The sequence below is a fragment of the Heloderma suspectum genome, chromosome 6 (genome assembly GCF_057233095.1).
Source record: "Heloderma suspectum isolate Gila_16-S chromosome 6, 16-S_ref, whole genome shotgun sequence".
Classification (NCBI taxonomy): domain Eukaryota; kingdom Metazoa; phylum Chordata; class Lepidosauria; order Squamata; family Helodermatidae; genus Heloderma; species Heloderma suspectum.
This window is the reverse complement of record NC_139463.1, coordinates 75,608,340-75,626,128: the sequence shown is the minus strand read 5'-3', so window position 1 is coordinate 75,626,128 and position 17,789 is coordinate 75,608,340. Positions and strand designations below refer to the sequence as shown.

Here is a 17,789-nt window from a genome sequence, read left to right as displayed (position 1 = left end):
CAGAGTGACTTGTCCATGGGCTGAGCAAGGATTTAGGGCTGGTTCCTCCAAGTTCAACATGCAGCCAATGGGCTACATCTGACAGCTCTGATGCTATGGTCTTCCTTTGGCAGTGCTCTTAGCACAGGGAGGGAATGTGGAGAGGCAATTCTACTGCAAACACCAAATTTCACTTTCGTAAAAGACGTTGAGAGAACTCTCAGGCTTCCCTCCTACTCACCATTCCCCCCCACAAGGATGGTAGAATCCACTCACCTTGTTTGGGAACATATTCAATCTTGATTTCTAGAATGGAGAGAGAACAGAGGAAGAGAGGGTAAGGGTGGGAACCAGCAATGTGCACCTCTGACCAGTATTTGAGGTTGTAATATCTGCTTCCTCCCTTCCATGCCACTTTATAAATTATGGTGCAGAGACCTTCTCCAGCAGCAGTGTCCCTCTGAGAAATGAGGACCACAGCAACATAACCAGAGGTCAGATCCATCAGTAGTCAAGCCCCTGAGCATACCATGGAGCAGGGGACATGGCTTCTGCAACTAGCCTGAAAGCTTTTCACTCTAGGCTCCCTTTAAAAAAAAAGCAAAAATCACCACCAGGTTTCTAGACCCACTGGTTATATGGCATGCAAGCAGGACCTGCAACAAAAGTTGCAGTGTGGGATGGTTCTGTTCAGGGTTCCAGCCACTGCATTCCATTCCCCTTCCCACCTAGCTTTCTGCTCTTCCTCCCGCAATAGTCAATCAGCATTGTAGGTCTACTGAGTACTCTCAGTTCTAGTTGGGCTATTTGGGGGTGGGTCCCTCCTTAAGTTTTTTTTTCCAAAAACATTTTTGTACTTCAGCAAACTTTGGGGTTCCCTCAAGCCTACCGATACCTCCCTCCAGGGCTGACCCAAGAAATTTGACTGCCTGAAGCAAATAACAAAATGGATGGCCCGAGACACATGACTGCCTGAGGTGAATAACAAAATGGATGGCCCAAGACATTTGGCTGCCTGAGGCAAACGACAACATTGCAGCTTTCCCCATTCCATGTATAGAAGTTGACCGGTGTTAAATCTTACTTCAACGCTGGTCACGGCACAGCATCTTCTACCACACCTGAAGGCGACAGGCTAGCTTAGAGGGTACAGAGCAGGATGCACAGCAGACACAGCTCTGTCTTCCAACACCTTGCCACCGCTCCCTGCCCTTCAGCATCTGCCACCTGAGATAGCTGCCTCACCCTGCATAATGGTGGAGTGCACGCATGTGCAAGGGTGGTGCCATTTTGGCTACATAAGCACCAGTACTCACAGTCTGAATGTCAGAAATAGAGGGAATTATATATATTCACCCAAAAAGTCTCACAGAATGTAAATATGCCCCAAGAAGGCAAGACATGTGTGGAGGGAATCAAGAAAGAAATATGATTGTCTTTCAGCCTTCTTCCCATCTGCTTCTGGACTGGGATTGGGGGAAGTATGGCATTCAGTAATTCAGCCACCACTGCTGAACACATGCTTTAGTTGTTGGAAATTAAGGCTGATGCCTTAACAGACGTGCCCCATGATTAATAATTTGCAAGGTCACAAATGTTGCTTGCTTACAACTTACCCACCACGCACCCACCGTTTTCCTTGGTCTTTCTAGCCCAACTCAGGATAGGGAGGATGGAGTGCCTGGGACCAGCCAAGAGGCCCCACTGGTCCTGTCTTGCCTTATGAAGCATCTGAGCCTGACTGTCTCGCTAGAGCAATCCTCCTATGAGGTGACCCATGCTTGCTTGTTGCTTGTAAGCACTCACCCAGGAAGTTGAGCTTGGCAGACAATGAAAGAGCAAATCCGTCAGGAATAAAAGTGTAGTCTCCTTCATCCTCAGGTCTTACATCATCAATGACCAGCTTGTGGAACCTGCAGAAGGGAAGCAGTGTGAGGGGCAAAGCTGGAGGAGGACAGAAGCGGGGCAGACATCTTTAAGATTTACATCTTATTACAGGGGTAGAATTCTAACTCAAGAAGGGGAGGGAGGGAGGGGGCCCTACCACAGTGAGGTGAGTAGCAAGGGCCTCACCAAACCTGGCCCTGGCTCTGTATTTTATTACATTTTATCCCAACATGAGACAGAAAGGTGGTGGTTTGAACATCCCAAGACTCAGAAAGTGCTACATTAAGTTATAGGATTTTGTGGTTATAAGGAGGCAATCAAGCAACAAGGGAGAGGGCCTTCTTGGTGGTGGCCCCCCAAATTATGGAATGATCTCCCTGATGAGGCTGGCGTGGTGCCAACACTGATATCTTTTTGGCATCAGGTCAAGACTTTTCGCTTTTCCCAGGCATTTGGCAGCATGTGATGAGTTTTAATTGATCCTGGTTTTGCTTTATGGTTTGGCTGATTACTCAAAGTTGTTTTTAGATATATGTTGTCTCTGTGTATACTGTCTGTGTTTTTTATATTTTTAAATTTTGCATATTGTATTTTTAATATTTTTAACCTTTGTAAACTGCCCAGAGAGCTTCGGCTAAGGGGTGGTATAGAAATATCATCATCATCATCATCCTATGCATGTTTAAACAGAAAAAAGTCCTACAGCTCTCAGCATTCCCCAGCCAGCTATGCTGGGAGTTGCAGGACTTTTTCTATCTAAACATGCATAGGACTGCACCCTAAATAAATTAATTTGGATTATTAGAACTAGCTGAGGAGGGAGGGTCTTGTGCTAAGGCTGAGCAACAGTGGAAGTGGTTTAAACATTTTTGGAACAGCCAACAAATTATAATGATTGGTAGCCTATTTTTTCTCCAGCAAAGGAGATCATTACCTTGTCGTGGTGCTGGAGCTTGAGCACCTCATTGACGCCATGAGCTAAACTGTGAAGAGACACCCAAGACGGGAAGGTCATGGCAGAGAGGTCAAACTAAATACAATCTCTGGGGAAGGAAACGGCAATCCACACCAGTATTCTTGCCATGAAAACTAAATGGATCAGTACAACCAGAGATAAGTCAGTATACCGGAAGATGGGACTCCCAGGTCAGAAGATGGTCAAAATGCTACTGGGGAGGAACAGAGGATAAGTTCAACTAGCTCCAGATGTGATGACGCAGCTAGCTCAAAGCCAAAAGGACAGCTAGCAGCCGATGGTGCTGGTGGTGATTCTAAAGAACACCATAGGAACCTGGAATGTAAGATCTATAAGCCAGGGCAAATTGGATGTGGTTATTGGGGAGATGTCAAGATTAAATATAGACATTTTGGGTGTCAGTGAACTGAAATGGACTGGAATGGGCCACTTCACATCAGATGACCAACAGATCTACTACTGTGGACAAGAGGACCACAGAAGAAATGGAGTAGCCTTCATAATTAATAATAAAGTGGCTAAAGCAGTGCTTGGATACAATCCAAAAAAGATAAAATGATCTCAATTCGAATTCAGGGTAAGCCATTTAACATCACAGTGATCCAAATATATGCCTCAACCACAGATGCTGAAGAAGCAGAAGTAGATCAGTTCTATGAGGATCTGCAGCACCTACTGGACAATATGCCAAAAAGATATGTTATTTTCATTACAGGAGACTGGAATGCTAAGGTGGGTAGTCAAACGACACCTGGAATTACAGGCAAGCATGATCTGGGAGAACAAAATGAAGCGGGACACAGGCTGATAGAATTTTGCCAAGACAACTCACTGTGCATAACAAACACTCTCTTCCAACAACCTAAGAGACGACTTTATACATGGACTTCGCCAGAAATCAGATTGACTACATCCTTTGTAGCCAAAAGTGGCAGACATCTATGCAGTCGGTAAAAACAAGACCTGGAGCTGATTGTAGTTCAGATCCCGAACTTCTTATTGCACAATTTAGAATCAGACTAAAGAGAATAGGGAAGACCCACAGATCAGTTAGATATGAGCTCACTAATATTCCTCATGAATATGCAGTGGAGGTGAAGAATAGATTTAAGGGACTAGATTCAGTAGATAGGGTCCTGGAAGAACTATGGACAGAAGTTCACAACATTGTTCAGGAGGCGGCAACAAAAAATGTCCCAAAGAAAACGAAAACCAAGAAGGCAAGATGGCTGTCTGCTGAGACACTGGAAGTAGCCCGAGAAAGAAGGAAAGCAAAAGGCAACAGTGATAGGGGGAGATATGCCCAATAAAATGCAAAATTCCAGAGGTTAGCCAGAAGAGAGAAGGAATTATTTCTAAACAAGCAATGCGCAGAAGCGGAAGAAGATAATAGAATAGGAAGGACAAGAGACCTCTTCCAGAAAATTAGAAACATCAGAGGTAAATTCCAGGCAAAAATGGGTATGATCAAAAACAAAGATGGCAAGGACCTAACAGAAGCAGAAGAGATCAAGAAAAGGTGGCAAGAATATACAGAAGATATGTATAGGAAGGATAATAATATCAGGGATGGATTTGACAGTGTGAGCTAGAGCCAGACATCCTGAAGAGTGAGGTTGAATGGGCCTTAAGAAGCATTGCTAATAACAAGGCAGCAGGAGACGACGGTATCCCAGCTGAACTGTTTAAAATCTTGCAAGATGATGCTGTCAAGCTGATGTATGCCATATGCCAGCAAATTTGGAAAACACAAGAATGGCCAACAGATGGGAAAAAATCAACTTATATCCCCATACCAAAAAAGGGAAGCACCAAAGAATGTTCAAACTATCGAACAGTGGCACTTATTTCACATGCCAGTAAGGTAATGCTCAAGATCTTGCAAGGTAGACTCCAGCAATTCATGGAACGAGAATTGCCAGATGTACAAGCTGGGTTTAGAAAAGACAGAGGAACTAGAGACCAAATTGCCACTATTCGCTGGATACTGGAGAAAGCCAGGGAGTTTCAGAAAAACATCTATTTCTGTTTTATTGACTATTCTAAAGCCTTTGACTGTGTGGATCATCACAAATTGTGGCACGTTCTTGGTAGTATGGGGATACCAGGTCATCTTGTATGCCTCCTGAGGAATCTGTATAGCGACCAAGTAGCAACGGTAAGAGCAGACCACAACGGGTAAGAGCAGGAACAACGGACTGGTTTAAGATTGGGAAAGGAGTACGGCAGGGTTGTATACTCTCACCCTACCTATTCAACCTGTACACAGAACACATCATGCAATGTGCTGGGCTTGATGAAGCCAAGGCTGGAGTTAAAATCACTGGAAGAAACATTAACAATCTCCGATATGCAGATGATACCACTTTGATGGCTGAAAGCGAGGAGGAGCTGAGGAACCTTATGACGAAGGTGAAAGTGCAAAAGCTGGGTTGCAGTTCAACCTCAAAAAAACCAAGCTTATGGCAACCAGCTTGATTGATAACTGGCAAATAGAGGGAGAAAACGTGGAGGCAGTGACAGACTTTATATTTCTAGGCACAAAGATTACTGCAGACGCTGACTGCAGCCAGGAAATCAGAAGACTTTTACTTCTTGGGAGGAGAGCAATGACAAATCTTGATAAAATAGTTAAGAGCAGAGACATCACACTGACAACAAAGGACTGCATAGTTAAAGCAATGGTATTCCCCGTAGTAACCTATGGCTGTGAAAGCTGGACCATAAGGAAGGCTGAGCGAAGGAAGATAGATGCTTCTGAACTGTGGTGTTGGAGGAAAATTCTGAGAGTGCCTTGGACTGCAAGAAGATCAAACCAGTCCATATTCCAGGAAAGAAAGCCAGACTGCTCACTTGAGGGAATGATATTAAAGGCAAAACTGAAGTACTTTGGCCACATCATGAGAAGACAGGACACCCTGGAGAAGATGCCGATGCTAGGGAAAGTGGAAGGCAAAAGGAAGAGGGGCTGACCAAGGGCAAGATGAATGGATGATATTCTGGAGGTGACGGACTCAACCTTGGGGGAGCTGGGGATGGCGACAGCCGACAGGAAGCTCTGGTGTGGACTGGTCCATGAAGTCACGAGGAGTCGGAAGCAACTGACCGAATAAACAACAAGCCTATTTTTGTTGTTAAGAAGAGGAAATAGTCGTATAATTTGACTGTTTAATATGCTGTTGATGCTGCTGCTGTTGTTGTTGTTCCTTCCTTTGGAAAAAAAATAAAGGAAGAAACATGGTAGTTTGCTCAAGGCCATCTAATGAGACCTACAGCCAAGCAAAGATTTGATGCTGGATTTCCTATGCTGAAATCTTACACTCTACCCACAACACCACAGCAGATTCAGCTGTACATAAGGGCGGGGGGGGGGGTGCAAGTAGAGCCACAGAGTCCCCAAATCCCTACACATACACACCTCGCCCTAAACACAGCACTGCCTTCCCTTTATGCTCACCTGCCCTTGTGAGATATGGTGATGCGTTTGCTGGGCCGGACCTCAATTCCATTCTTGTACCATTTGCCAGTTACCTTCTCATCTGAAACTTCACATTTGAAGACAGCCTGCTCAGAAGCTTTGACAGTAAGATCAGCAAGGTCCTGAACTACCTCGAGCTGTTTGTCTGGGTTAGCAAGAGAGAGATGGAGAGGTCTAATCCTGCAACATCCCACCAGGAAAATCCTCCAGATCCCTGTAGGAGCCCTTCCGTCTGCTACTCCACCAGTTCCCACACACCTTCAACCACGAGGTGCCCTTCTGATTGGCCACCATTTGTCATGATCTGGTAGAGCCCAGTGTCCTCCTTGGTGGCCTCGTTGATGATGAGGATGTGCTTTTTGCCATCTTTCTTGAAGCGGTACCTGAAAGTCTCCTCACGGGTCAGCTCTACACCATCCTTTGACCTGGAGGTGGAGAGAAGGAAAAGAGGTCAAGATGGAGAGCGGGCAAAGGCAGGAAGACAGTGGGGTGTCTATGATGCAAGTAGGAACAGGTCTCATGCACAGAACATGTCGAATGCTGTCTGATGTTACAAAGACTTGTGGGCATCTTTAAAGTTGAGTTTATAGGGTCAGGTTAATACAGTCAGGATGAATACTACACCTCGAATTGTTTATGTTAGACATGAGATCCTCTTACATATACCAAGCAAATATTTCCAAAGTGTAATGCTTTGTTTCGCAAATTCAGGGGTGAGGGTCCTTTCTGCCAAGCATATCTTTGAAAACGATGCAACTTCCAATTAAAGAAGGTGGGTTTGGCTTTCCAGAACTTGCTACATATCATCAGACTTATCTGCTGACCCATACTTAATTTTGGTCTTTTCCACTTATATTTGATTTTCCACCTTGGTCACTTTTGGAATCTTCCTGTCTGGAGCCTCTCTCCAAATGGATGGCATTAGGTTCTTGGCCTATTAAGATGAACAGAGCTCCTCCCACAATCTCAGCCATCAGAGGTGTGTGGTGTATAATGTCACGCCAATTACAGTTTGACCCATTTTCCCATGCCAAATTGATTTTATGGAGAAATCCAGATTTAAAAATTGAAAAGAAAGTGTTTTTGTGATGGACCACTTTCTGATGTTAAAAAGACTTGTGTCTTCCACAATCATTTTTTAGGTGCAAGACAGGGGATATGAGACCACAGAGACAACAGTAAGCCCTCTGGACAAGGACTGGGTCACTTCGCTTCCAATGAATGGTCAAGAGTATCTAGTGTTATAGCTAGGTGGACATAGATCTGATCAGTCCTGGAAGGGAGAGCAGTGGGAAACCTATATGAGCTGCTCTGATCTCTCTAAAGGAAGTACACATTATAAGCACATTAAATAAATAAACCCTCTCTGGCTGCATACAAATGTACATATCTTGAACAGATTTGGGGCTGTCTTGACCTTTTGGCAATCACCAAGGAAACTCCCTCCCCAGCAATCTGTACAGAGCGTTGACTGGGCTGGACCTTGTTGTAAGCACAAAGCCACCACCACCATCCCTCCCCAGATGAATGTTTCAACCCAATCCAACAGATGGTTGTTTTTAAAAATGCCACATAAACATTTAACTGTCCAAGTATGCCAGACACATGGGGATGGCGGGGGCAGGGGGGAGCCTTCCTAAGGAATGGGACAAAGTTCCACACTGAATTTGGAGCCAGGTATGTGTGTCAGAAGAGAAGCAGTTGCAGGGGGAAGCTTGCCCTACAACAGAGAGGCACATCCTGTCATGGGCCAAGGTCTCATGCCACCACTTGAGTCATCTTCGGAGGAGGAACCAGAACCTTCAGAGCCAGTTGGCCCCTCAGAAGACCCTGGCACTGGCCAAGGTGGTCTGGGACCCTCAGGGGTGATGCCTCCAAATCTGCCTCCTGGAGAGACAGAGAGATGAGCTTCTGAGACAAAAGGGGATGCTCAGCCACCACCTAGCCCTCAAGAATGCCGGCACCTTAAGATCCACGATAGGACAGTGGCCAAGCGAAGCAGTGCTCACTTACTGAACAGGACTACTCATGAGTTGGGCTCTCCTCATGAGCACATCTGACAAGCCTCTGATGCGATGCAGCTGAGCACTGGGTGGGGCTCTTGTAGCTCTAGCTATATCAGCTCTCACTTGTAATTTGAGAGCTGCTGAAAAAAATGTCTGATCTTCAGCTATAGTCTCTGCATCTTGTTTTCTCCCTGGCCTTGCCGTGTGTTTGGACTTCCATGCTACTGACCTCTGGACTTCTACCTGACTCTGCTTTTGGACTGTATTTTTACTTGATTGATCTCCTGGCTTTTGACTTTGGCTGCACCTCAGACTTTGCTCTGGAAAGCCCCTATGTGTCTGATTAGACGGTGCTTGACCATTTGCTTACTAACTTGATTATTCTATTCTATACATCCCTGTATTTGCTTAGCAAAGAGCCAGAACTCAGTTTAGAGCACAACACATCTAGCTGCACCTCCAATATATCTTAACAGAAGAAACTGAATTTTGAATAGGAAAGATAACTAAATAGGGCCATAGGAAACTGCTGTCAGTCAGTGTCAACAATACCGGATCAGACTGGGATAGCAGTATAATACTGACTGTATTATACTGCAGTATAATATAATTATACTGTATTATATACTGCAGTATTATATAATTATATACTGCAGTATAATATAATTACACTGCAGTTGTATTATACTGCAGTATGATACAACATAATAATGTTGACACTGATGGACAGCAGCTCCCTGGGGCCTCAGGCAGTGGAAATTTTATATCACCTGCTAATACTATTCTGTCTTTTGAATTGGAGACATTAGGGATTGACCCTGGGTCCTTTTGCAAGTAGCACACGTATTGGAAGTTTCGAGAGGTAGCTCTGTAGAAGCCAGAAGTGGAGGTGGGGATGGCAGATGGCTAGAAGGGCAAGAAAGAGAAAGTTGGGAAGGACAGGCAGGAAACTTACCATATGACTTGGGCTCCTTCCTCAGACACTTGGACTGCCATCTCCACCTTGTCTCCTACAAACACCTGCTGATCATCCAGGCCACTCACGACCAGGACGGGTGGCTCTAGGGACAGACAAACAGCATAGCAGGGACCCTGATCAGCACCCTCCCCTCTTACCTCACCAGCCAGTCCCCTCTGCCTGCCCTCAAGCATGCCACTGCATCTTCCTAGCCCTGCCATCTTGCCAGCTCACACTGCCCTCGCCCACGCTCCCTCTGTCCTCACCTTTAACAAAGACCTCCGTGGAGGTCTTCTCATCCCCACAGACGCACTCATAGGCTGCATCATCGGCCAGTGTTGTCTTGGAGATGGTCATGATGCGCTTCTTGCCCACGTTCTCAAAAATGAACCTACCCGCAGGGAGGAAAAGGTACGTGCAGCTGAGCCAAAGAGATGAATCTAGAGGGCCCCACTCATGCCTGCAATGACGTTCCCATTTCCACACACACCAGAATGCCACTCTCAGAAAACACCAACCAGGCATCCTTGGGTACCCAGACTCACTTGCTGCTGGGCTTGATCAGTTGCCCATTCTTCATCCATTTGATCTTCAGATCTGGGTCGCTCAGCTCCACCCACATCTTGATCTTCTGACCCTTGTCCACTTGGTAGGCAGGGTCCAGTTTTTTAACGAAGGCTGCAAAGGTAAGGGGAATAGGAACCTGAAATGCGTTTTGCACTCCACACTCCTGGCCAGCTCAAGATATTTTGCTGCCTAAGGTAGACAAGATGGTGTGCCCTCCCATTCCATGTACAAATGCCGACTGGACTGGCAGCTTAATCTTTCTTCAACACTGGTGATGGGACAGCATGCACCACCACACCTGAAGGCAGTAGGCTAGTTTAGGGGGTAGAAGGCAGATTGTGTAGCCTCCAGCTCTCTCCTCCAACACCTTGCTGCCACCTCCCAGCATCTGCCACCTGAAGTGACCGCCTCACTCTGCCCCGTCTGCACCAATCCACTTTCTACTCCCTTGCAGCATTCGGTGACTCCTGCTTCACCCACAGTCCCTTCCTATCCTAAACCTCTGAACCTCAATTCCCATCTCAGGGGAAATTCCCAGGCCCCCATCACTGAAGTCAGGTGCACCATCGTAGTCAGATGGGGGCAGGGTGTGATGGCTTCCCATACTTCAGTACAAAATAGAAAGTGTAGGAAGACAAAAACACAGAGTTTTGTGGCACCTTAAAGACTACCACATTTATTGTGGCATACAATTTCATGGAGTATAGTCCACTTCATCAGTTGCATGGGGTATTATGAAAAGTTCCAGGTTTTTCATAAGGTACATATGGGCAGGGGGCAGGGGGAAGAATTGTAAACAGTGAGGTCAGAAGGAAATTCAGTGCAGAAAGTACTGATGGTGACAATCACATTAACAGTGGTCATTCACAGAGCAGCTGTTGCTGATGACAAACATCCTGGCACTAGGTAAATCAATTCACACATGAAGCGTGACAAAAATCCGTTATCCCAATTCAAGCCTCTGGTGGCAGAATTAAGCCTGTTGATGAATTCTAACTCAGCAGTCTCTCCTTCTAATCTCCCTTTGAAGTTCCTTTACTCCGCAGTGGCCACTTCAAAGTCTGTAACAGAGTGTTTTAGGTGCCACAAGACTTGCTGCAACAGACTAAGCAACTACCCTCTGGAAACTGAGAAGACAAGGTGTAGCGTGGCATAGGATTCCTTCCTCAACACACAAGCCACAATTCACTAGGCCTGCCATGGAAATTGCTGGGAAATCATAGTGTGGGTTTTGCCTGGATAGCTCATGCAGCCTGCCAAGATGGCTTCAAGGCATGCTGCCACAATCTAGAAAACACTTCATATTCCCTCGACCCTCTCATACCTTCACTCTTCTTGATCTCCACCTTGGCTTTCTTGAGCCTTTTGAGCATGCCACGCAGGTCAGTGATGCCGTACTCAAAGGCAATGCGCTCATACTCGCTCTTCTTGGTCACGCCCTTCAGCAGTTCCCAGATCTCTGGCGGAATCCCCATATCGTCATCGTCATCCTTCTTTTTCTTCTTCTTCTCCTCTTCCACCTGCAGACCCTCTCTGCGGAGAGTGAAGAAGAGGAGGAGGACAGACACTTCAAGTGTGAGCTTCTAGAATCACCACTACTCTCCTGCTCCCTACTCTCAATGGCTAACATGGATAAGAAACCACATTGCCTCCATAAGCAGGCATTCCCCCACCCCCATTCCCACACACCTCTCATAGGAAATTATATCGAGTCAAACCCAGCCTGTCTCCCACCATCATAGCTCATGCAAATGCCTGAAGCCAGATTAAAAAAAGGGTAGAACAAATTTACAGGAACCACAGAGAAATGTCAATGAACCAGATAATGTGGAAGAGGTACAATTTAGCCCACAGGGCTGAGGTTTCCAATTCTGATCACAGCAATTATTGCTCTGGTATTATTACCATCTCTTCCACACAGAGCTTTTTGTGGGTAGGAGGCTGGTCAGAGCACCAAACTGGGGGACCAGGCTGTGGGAGAATCTCCCTAACATTCACAGTTGCTGTCCTCAGCCCGATCAGCTTCCCACTTGGCTTGCTTATTGGCTTTCCCCAATGGCAGCAATCCATTGCAAGGAATTTAGCATTCCCTGATTGGCTTCTAACATGGCTCCCTGATTGGCCTTCCCCAGTGCCAGTATTCTATTAGAAGCAAATCACAACCCACATAGTTTGATATTCCTTGTTCATCTCCTGTCTGTCTGTAACTGGGCTCCTGACCTTCATTATGAACTGCTTTATGTACTAGTCTATGCATAACCTTTTTGACCACAGGATCACCCTAGTGGATTCACTTACACTGATCCACTTACATTTCTAGACTTGGGCCCACATCTGAGTGGGTTTCCAAGAACTTCCAAGGGAGAAGTTCTTATACAAAGTTTTGCTAAAATCTAGTACTTGAAAATTCCTTATTCTCTGAAGAAGAAACTGCAGAACAGCAATTTATTTATTTATTTGCAACATTTGTATACTGCTCCACATCTAAACAGATTCTGGAGCAGTGAACAACAACAGATAAAATGAACAAAAGATAAAAAGAAGAAACATGATATTAAGATTATTCTTTAAAAAACAAGAGTGCCAATAAAAGCAAGGCTGGTTTTCCAGGAAGGCTTCCTGGAAAAATGTTTCAGCTGAGCAAGCATTCTTTTTAACCCTTGTTCAATTGGTTTTAAGTCTTGATATTTCAACCAGTGGTGTAGGGCGGGGGTAGTCAGCCCTCCAGATGGTTTGGACTTCAACTCCCAGAAGCCTTTGGAAGCATGGCCCATCATCAGGACGTGGTCCAAAACATCTGGAAATCTACTTTTTGCCCACCCCTGGTATCATTGAGGAAGAATGCAGGGGAGCACAGTCCTGGGACTTTTTTTTCAGAGCAGGGACAGTGACATCATCAGCCAGAGTGTCAGAGTAATTAATGAACCCTACTTGTTCCAGCAAGAGAATGAGGTGATAACAAGGCCTTCAAGTTTTACTATTGTTTGTGACTGATTAGCACAGAGGAAGTCAGAGAACAAAGAAAATAATCTAAGGCTGGTTACTTCTTTCCTTTTCTTTGGTGAAGCTCCTACTTCACGTAACCATTAAAGTTTACATAGTAACACTTCTTTGTGAGATTATCTGCATTTCTAATTACAATCCAAAAGGTTGCATTTCAGCTGGCTGAAGATCCTCCATCACCCCACCCTAATGTATCCCACTCTCCAGTCTTCACCTACCTCTTCTTGAGCAACCCACTAAAGTCCAGCTCTCCAGCAGCATCATGTTTGCCTTCCCCTCTGCAAGGAGAAGAGCAAAAAAAAATGAGGTCACCCCACTGCGGCACCCACTGAACTGGTTCAGCCTGCCAGCAGGGGGTGTTGCAGAGAGTAAAGGAGCGGTGCTATCCATGGCTGTGGGCGAGGTGCCTCTAGGCTCCCAGCCTCCCACAACCGAAATCAAGGATTCACGCTCTAGCCACGGGCACTTACGTCCGTTTGAAAGCTTGCAGCACATTGCTATCCTCTGTCCTTGGTGCTGGAAGAGAAGAACAGAAAACACCTCTAAAATGCAAGTCTTAAACCTCCTCTTTCCTTGAGAGAGGGCATCTCCGCTTAAACCCTTAGGAAGCAGAAATGGAGCCCATCTTCCCACAACCTCCTCCTTCTCAAGGCTGCCTCATCAGTATCATTGTGTTGTGCTGGGGCCAGGAGATCTGGGGCTTCTGGGTGCACTGAAGGGAGATGGTTGATTGGATTAGGCCACCCCTGAGTTCTTTGAGCAAGGGAGTGGAGCAATCTGATAGAGCAGGGAAGTTAGTAACCAGAGATGATGGATGGAAGGAGGTCTGGTGATCTAGATTCTGGCTGCTTTGGGCTGAGAGTGACCTCTTGGGGTCAGTGGTGTCATCAGGGCAGGACTTTGGGACACAGGTCCAGGGCCCTAAACCAGCAAAATGAGCAGGACAGGGCCCCTCACAATGCAGCAGGGCTGGCTAACTACATTTTAAAGTAAGTGAAGTAATACCCATTACCATCTAAAGTTGTGGGGGCATGAAGGCCATAAACATCCCCCCTTGTAATGGGCCCTCTTTAAAGAGGGGGTCCATTAAGTCCAGAGTCTAAAATTACTTATCTGCACTACCATCGTGGAGAACTTCATCCCTTTTTAACAGCCCACTGCATTTATGTAAGTATGTATGTATGTATGTATAGTGTTTTTATCCTGTCCAGCCAAAAAAAAGGCTCCCAGAGCAGCTTAAAATCAGTCAGTAAAATAAGACAGTTCTTGCCTGCAGGCTATCTAAAAAGACATGACACACAAGGAAAAGGAGATGGGAGGGAAAAGGAAAACAAATACTATGCTGGCCATGGTGGAGGAGACATTTTAATATATATTCCTCTATGCCAGGACTGGGCAGCTTATGGCCCTCCAGTTGTTTTGGCCTACAATTCTCATCCCTCACCACTGCTATGCCGACTGGGGCTGATGGAAGTCATAGGCCAAAACATCTGGAGAGCCACAAGTTGCCCACTCTTGGCATAGAGGAATATATATAAAAAAGTCTCCTCCTCTGTGCCTAGCATAGAATTTGTTCTCCTTTTCCCTCCCATCCCCTTTTCCTTGTGTGTCATGTCTTTTTATATTGTAAGCCTTTTTAGATTGTAACCCCCTCCCCCAATTCTATGCCTTTCTTTCTAAGGCTACAAGCACTTTGGGAACAAGGAAGCCTCTTTACCTCATCTGACTGATGCTACCTGCCATTGGGACAGGAGGGTGTTGCTGGTATGCTAGATATCCAAACATACAAATAAAGGAATAAGCATCCAGAGGAAGAGGGTCCCAGAGGTGGAAAGCAGCCACTGAGAATGCCAATCAGCCTGTTCTCATGGTTCATATGTCGCATTTGAAGGGCCCACACAAGGACGGCCCTTGGCCAACTATAAAGATCACCAGAAAGGACAAGGTCACCAAAGGGTGGCGGAAGGGATCAAGCCATCTAGGGTTCTGAGTCAAGGCTCCTGGTGGTACCTTCCACATCAATGTTGAAGGTGCAGCTGTCAAACACATCCTTGGCGGTCACCTCACAACGATAGTCGCCCCGGTCTCCGATTACCACTTTGCCAATTTTTACGTCATAGGTGTAAATCTTCGGGAGTAAGCAATCAATAAACATAGGAAAGGTTCATTGGTGCCAATCCTTTCTGCCATGGTGTCTCTAGCATATAATGGGCATGATCAAGACTAAGTCAGGCATGCATGAGTCCCATGAAAAGTAATGGATGTTACAACAGGAACATGGGTTTCCAAATTGGGGGCAGGGGGGCAACAGCAGTAGAAAATCAGCTAGCAGGAGGGGAATGCTTAACCCACAAGTTGCAGAACCTCTTTCAGTCTGAAGGCCAAATTCCATTTCAGAAAAGCCTCGGGGGGGGGCATTCTGGGGGGGGGCAAAGACAAAGGAGGCAGGGCCAAAAGTACCAGCCCAGCATATTTTAGCTTAAAGCTTTCTAACAGCCTGAAAAAGCAGCCGGTAACAGCCTTAGGAGAGGCATTTCACCCTTTTAGAATGGGGGGGAAACTGTACAAAAGCCAGGAAGCCATCAAATGATTCGTGGTCAGGAGAAAGGGGGTGGGAGCATGGCCATCTGAGAACCACAGGTTGGCCAGATTAAGACCCCAGACTGGCTGAGGTTTTCCACCCCTGGCTTAATCCTTCCTTGTCACCCAATTCTCCCCCTGCAAGTGCCTAACAGGCCTTTTTTTCTTTTTCATGCCCCTCATCCAGGCTGTGAATCTGACCGGAAATTAGTTTGGGTGGTGGAAAATCTGCTTCATTGGGGAGATTTTCACTGGAGAATCAGTGGGCATGGCGACTTTAAGCACCCCTTCATCCTGACCATTAATCTGCCTCCGCAAGTATTCCCCTCCATCCCCTCCAGGGCTATCCTGGCCAATGGCTATGGGGGCTGGGGATGCTGGGAGTTGTAGTCCAACACATTTGGAGGGCTGAGAAAGCACTTAAGTCCCATGGATTTCAATGGATCTTTGACATGCCTAAAGTTCCACTAGGTTGGAGCCAGTGAGTTTTCCATTCCTATTCTCTGTTACACTGAGTAATATTTCTTGTTTCAAAGGCCTGAGGCTGAGGAACTTTCCAGATGTTTAAGAAAGCTGGTTTTTATCATTAGCAGTGGACTCATGTTAGCCCAGTCCAGCAGCCGATAGCAAATCCTGTCCCCACTTAGTGGAGGGATGAAGGAGTATCCCTGCTATTGAGAGATAGCTTGATAGTAGGAATGGCTCCAGGAAATAAAGCCAGACTGCTCACTTAGGGAATGATATTAAAGGCAAAACTGAAGTACTTTGGCCACATCATGAGAAGACAGGATACCCTGGAGAAGATGCTGATGCTAGGGAAAGTGGAAGGCAAAAGGAAGAGGGGCCGACCAAGGGCAAGATGGATGGATGATATTCTGGAGGTGACGGACTTGACCTTGGGGGAGCTGGGGGTGGTGACAGCCGACAGGAAGCTCTGGCGTGGGCTGGTCCATGAAGTCACGAAGAGTTGGAAGCGACTGACCGAATAAACAACAACAGCAGGAATGGCCCTACTTATGTTCATCCCTTTAAAAAAACCAAGGGAAAGTTGCACTGCAGCACCAAAAAAGTGGAGCACACAGCTGCAAAGAGCTAAAACACGTTTTAAAAGGCAACTAAATGTTCATAAAATGATGGAGGCATTGCTCTAAGAGGAGAGGGGTATTCTCCTTAATTTCCAGTGTTCATCTGTTTAAAAAAAAACTGAAGGGCTACATGAGAACTTGTGTGATAGGGCAGGCAAGTTCTCAGCTTATACAGATTTTTTAAATCCAATAAAATGAAACGGAGAAAGAGCTGTGTTACTGTTGATGTCACAGGTGCTATCCAATAGGTGCCTGTGACACTCACATAACCACATTTCACAAAGCATTTTCAAGAACAATGAACATGCTAGCTGAGGTGGGGATGCCTTTTCCCAGAGACAAAATATTGTAGTTTGAATGCAAGGAAAATGCAATTTCCTTGGAACAGGAGGGCCACCTTGAGGAAAGACCTCTGAGTACCAACGGTTACCTCCGAGTACCCACAGTTAATGTATTGCATTAAAAAAAATTGAACATTTGAAAGGGCTCCAAAGCCTACTGGATCACCAGACAAACTCTCAAAACACAGTGAAATACACAGGAAGTCAAATCAAGGACTTGTAGAGCCAGCTCTCAACTGACACGAGTCCTGAAAAGCACCACCATTCTAAGGGCATCTTTACAAGCCAAAACAGGTTTAACATCAGAATTATTCTTTTGGGAAGGTGACTTAAAGATCTCATAATAACAGAATTCTCAGCCGCCTTGGCAAAATACAATCCCCAGAATCCTTCAGAAGAAGATCTGCACACAGCAAAGTCAGTTTCCGGATCATCGTCCAACACACGTGACAGGGACCAAATGACCTCGGAGGGAGTGGCCTTGGCTGCTGGAGTTAGGGGCACATAACTTTGCCCCCTGACATCATTGAGCCTACGGAGGGCTGGTTGGGGAGTCATCCATGCCCCTAACCCATTCTGGTTGCCTGCCCCTGCCATAATTGTTACAAGCAGTCTGAAATGAGTTTAAAAAGGTAACTGGTTGCTAGATAGAAGGTGTGCACTCAGCAGATATTTCGCCTCTCTTTCTTATGAGACTCACATTTTTTTCCTTGTCAAAGGTGTCCTTGAACTGGAACCGCAGCCCGCTTTTAATCCCCAGTTCCAGCCATTTCCCCTTGAACCATTTGATTGTGGGTGCACAAGGGACCTGAGCCCCATTCACCTGCAAGCTGATCGCCACATCCTTCCCTGTAAAACAAACACATGGACATCAGGACATCCATTTCCCCACCCAAAACACGCTCTTCATCACCCTCTCTTATCCAGCA

The 17,789-nt window shown here is 46.0% G+C and overlaps 1 protein-coding gene across 2 annotated transcripts in view; it reads right to left on the bottom strand.

The window, feature by feature from the left end:
• Window positions 1-17,789, bottom strand: part of MYBPC2 (myosin binding protein C2) — a 75,272-nt gene that overhangs the window by 32,253 nt on the left and 25,230 nt on the right. For both annotated transcript variants that reach the window (XM_084808304.1, XM_084808303.1), the window contains exons 5-16: window positions 17,561-17,709; window positions 14,865-14,982; window positions 13,325-13,370; window positions 13,073-13,132; window positions 11,176-11,384; window positions 9,830-9,962; window positions 9,551-9,675; window positions 9,282-9,387; window positions 6,579-6,745; window positions 6,300-6,465; window positions 1,786-1,892; window positions 256-285 (exon numbers count right to left, since the gene is read on the bottom strand). In XM_084808304.1, the coding sequence (XP_084664430.1) occupies window positions 256-285; window positions 1,786-1,892; window positions 6,300-6,465; window positions 6,579-6,745; window positions 9,282-9,387; window positions 9,551-9,675; window positions 9,830-9,962; window positions 11,176-11,384; window positions 13,073-13,132; window positions 13,325-13,370; window positions 14,865-14,982; window positions 17,561-17,709 (1,416 nt within the window). The remainder of the gene's footprint in view (window positions 1-255; window positions 286-1,785; window positions 1,893-6,299; window positions 6,466-6,578; window positions 6,746-9,281; window positions 9,388-9,550; window positions 9,676-9,829; window positions 9,963-11,175; window positions 11,385-13,072; window positions 13,133-13,324; window positions 13,371-14,864; window positions 14,983-17,560; window positions 17,710-17,789) is intronic.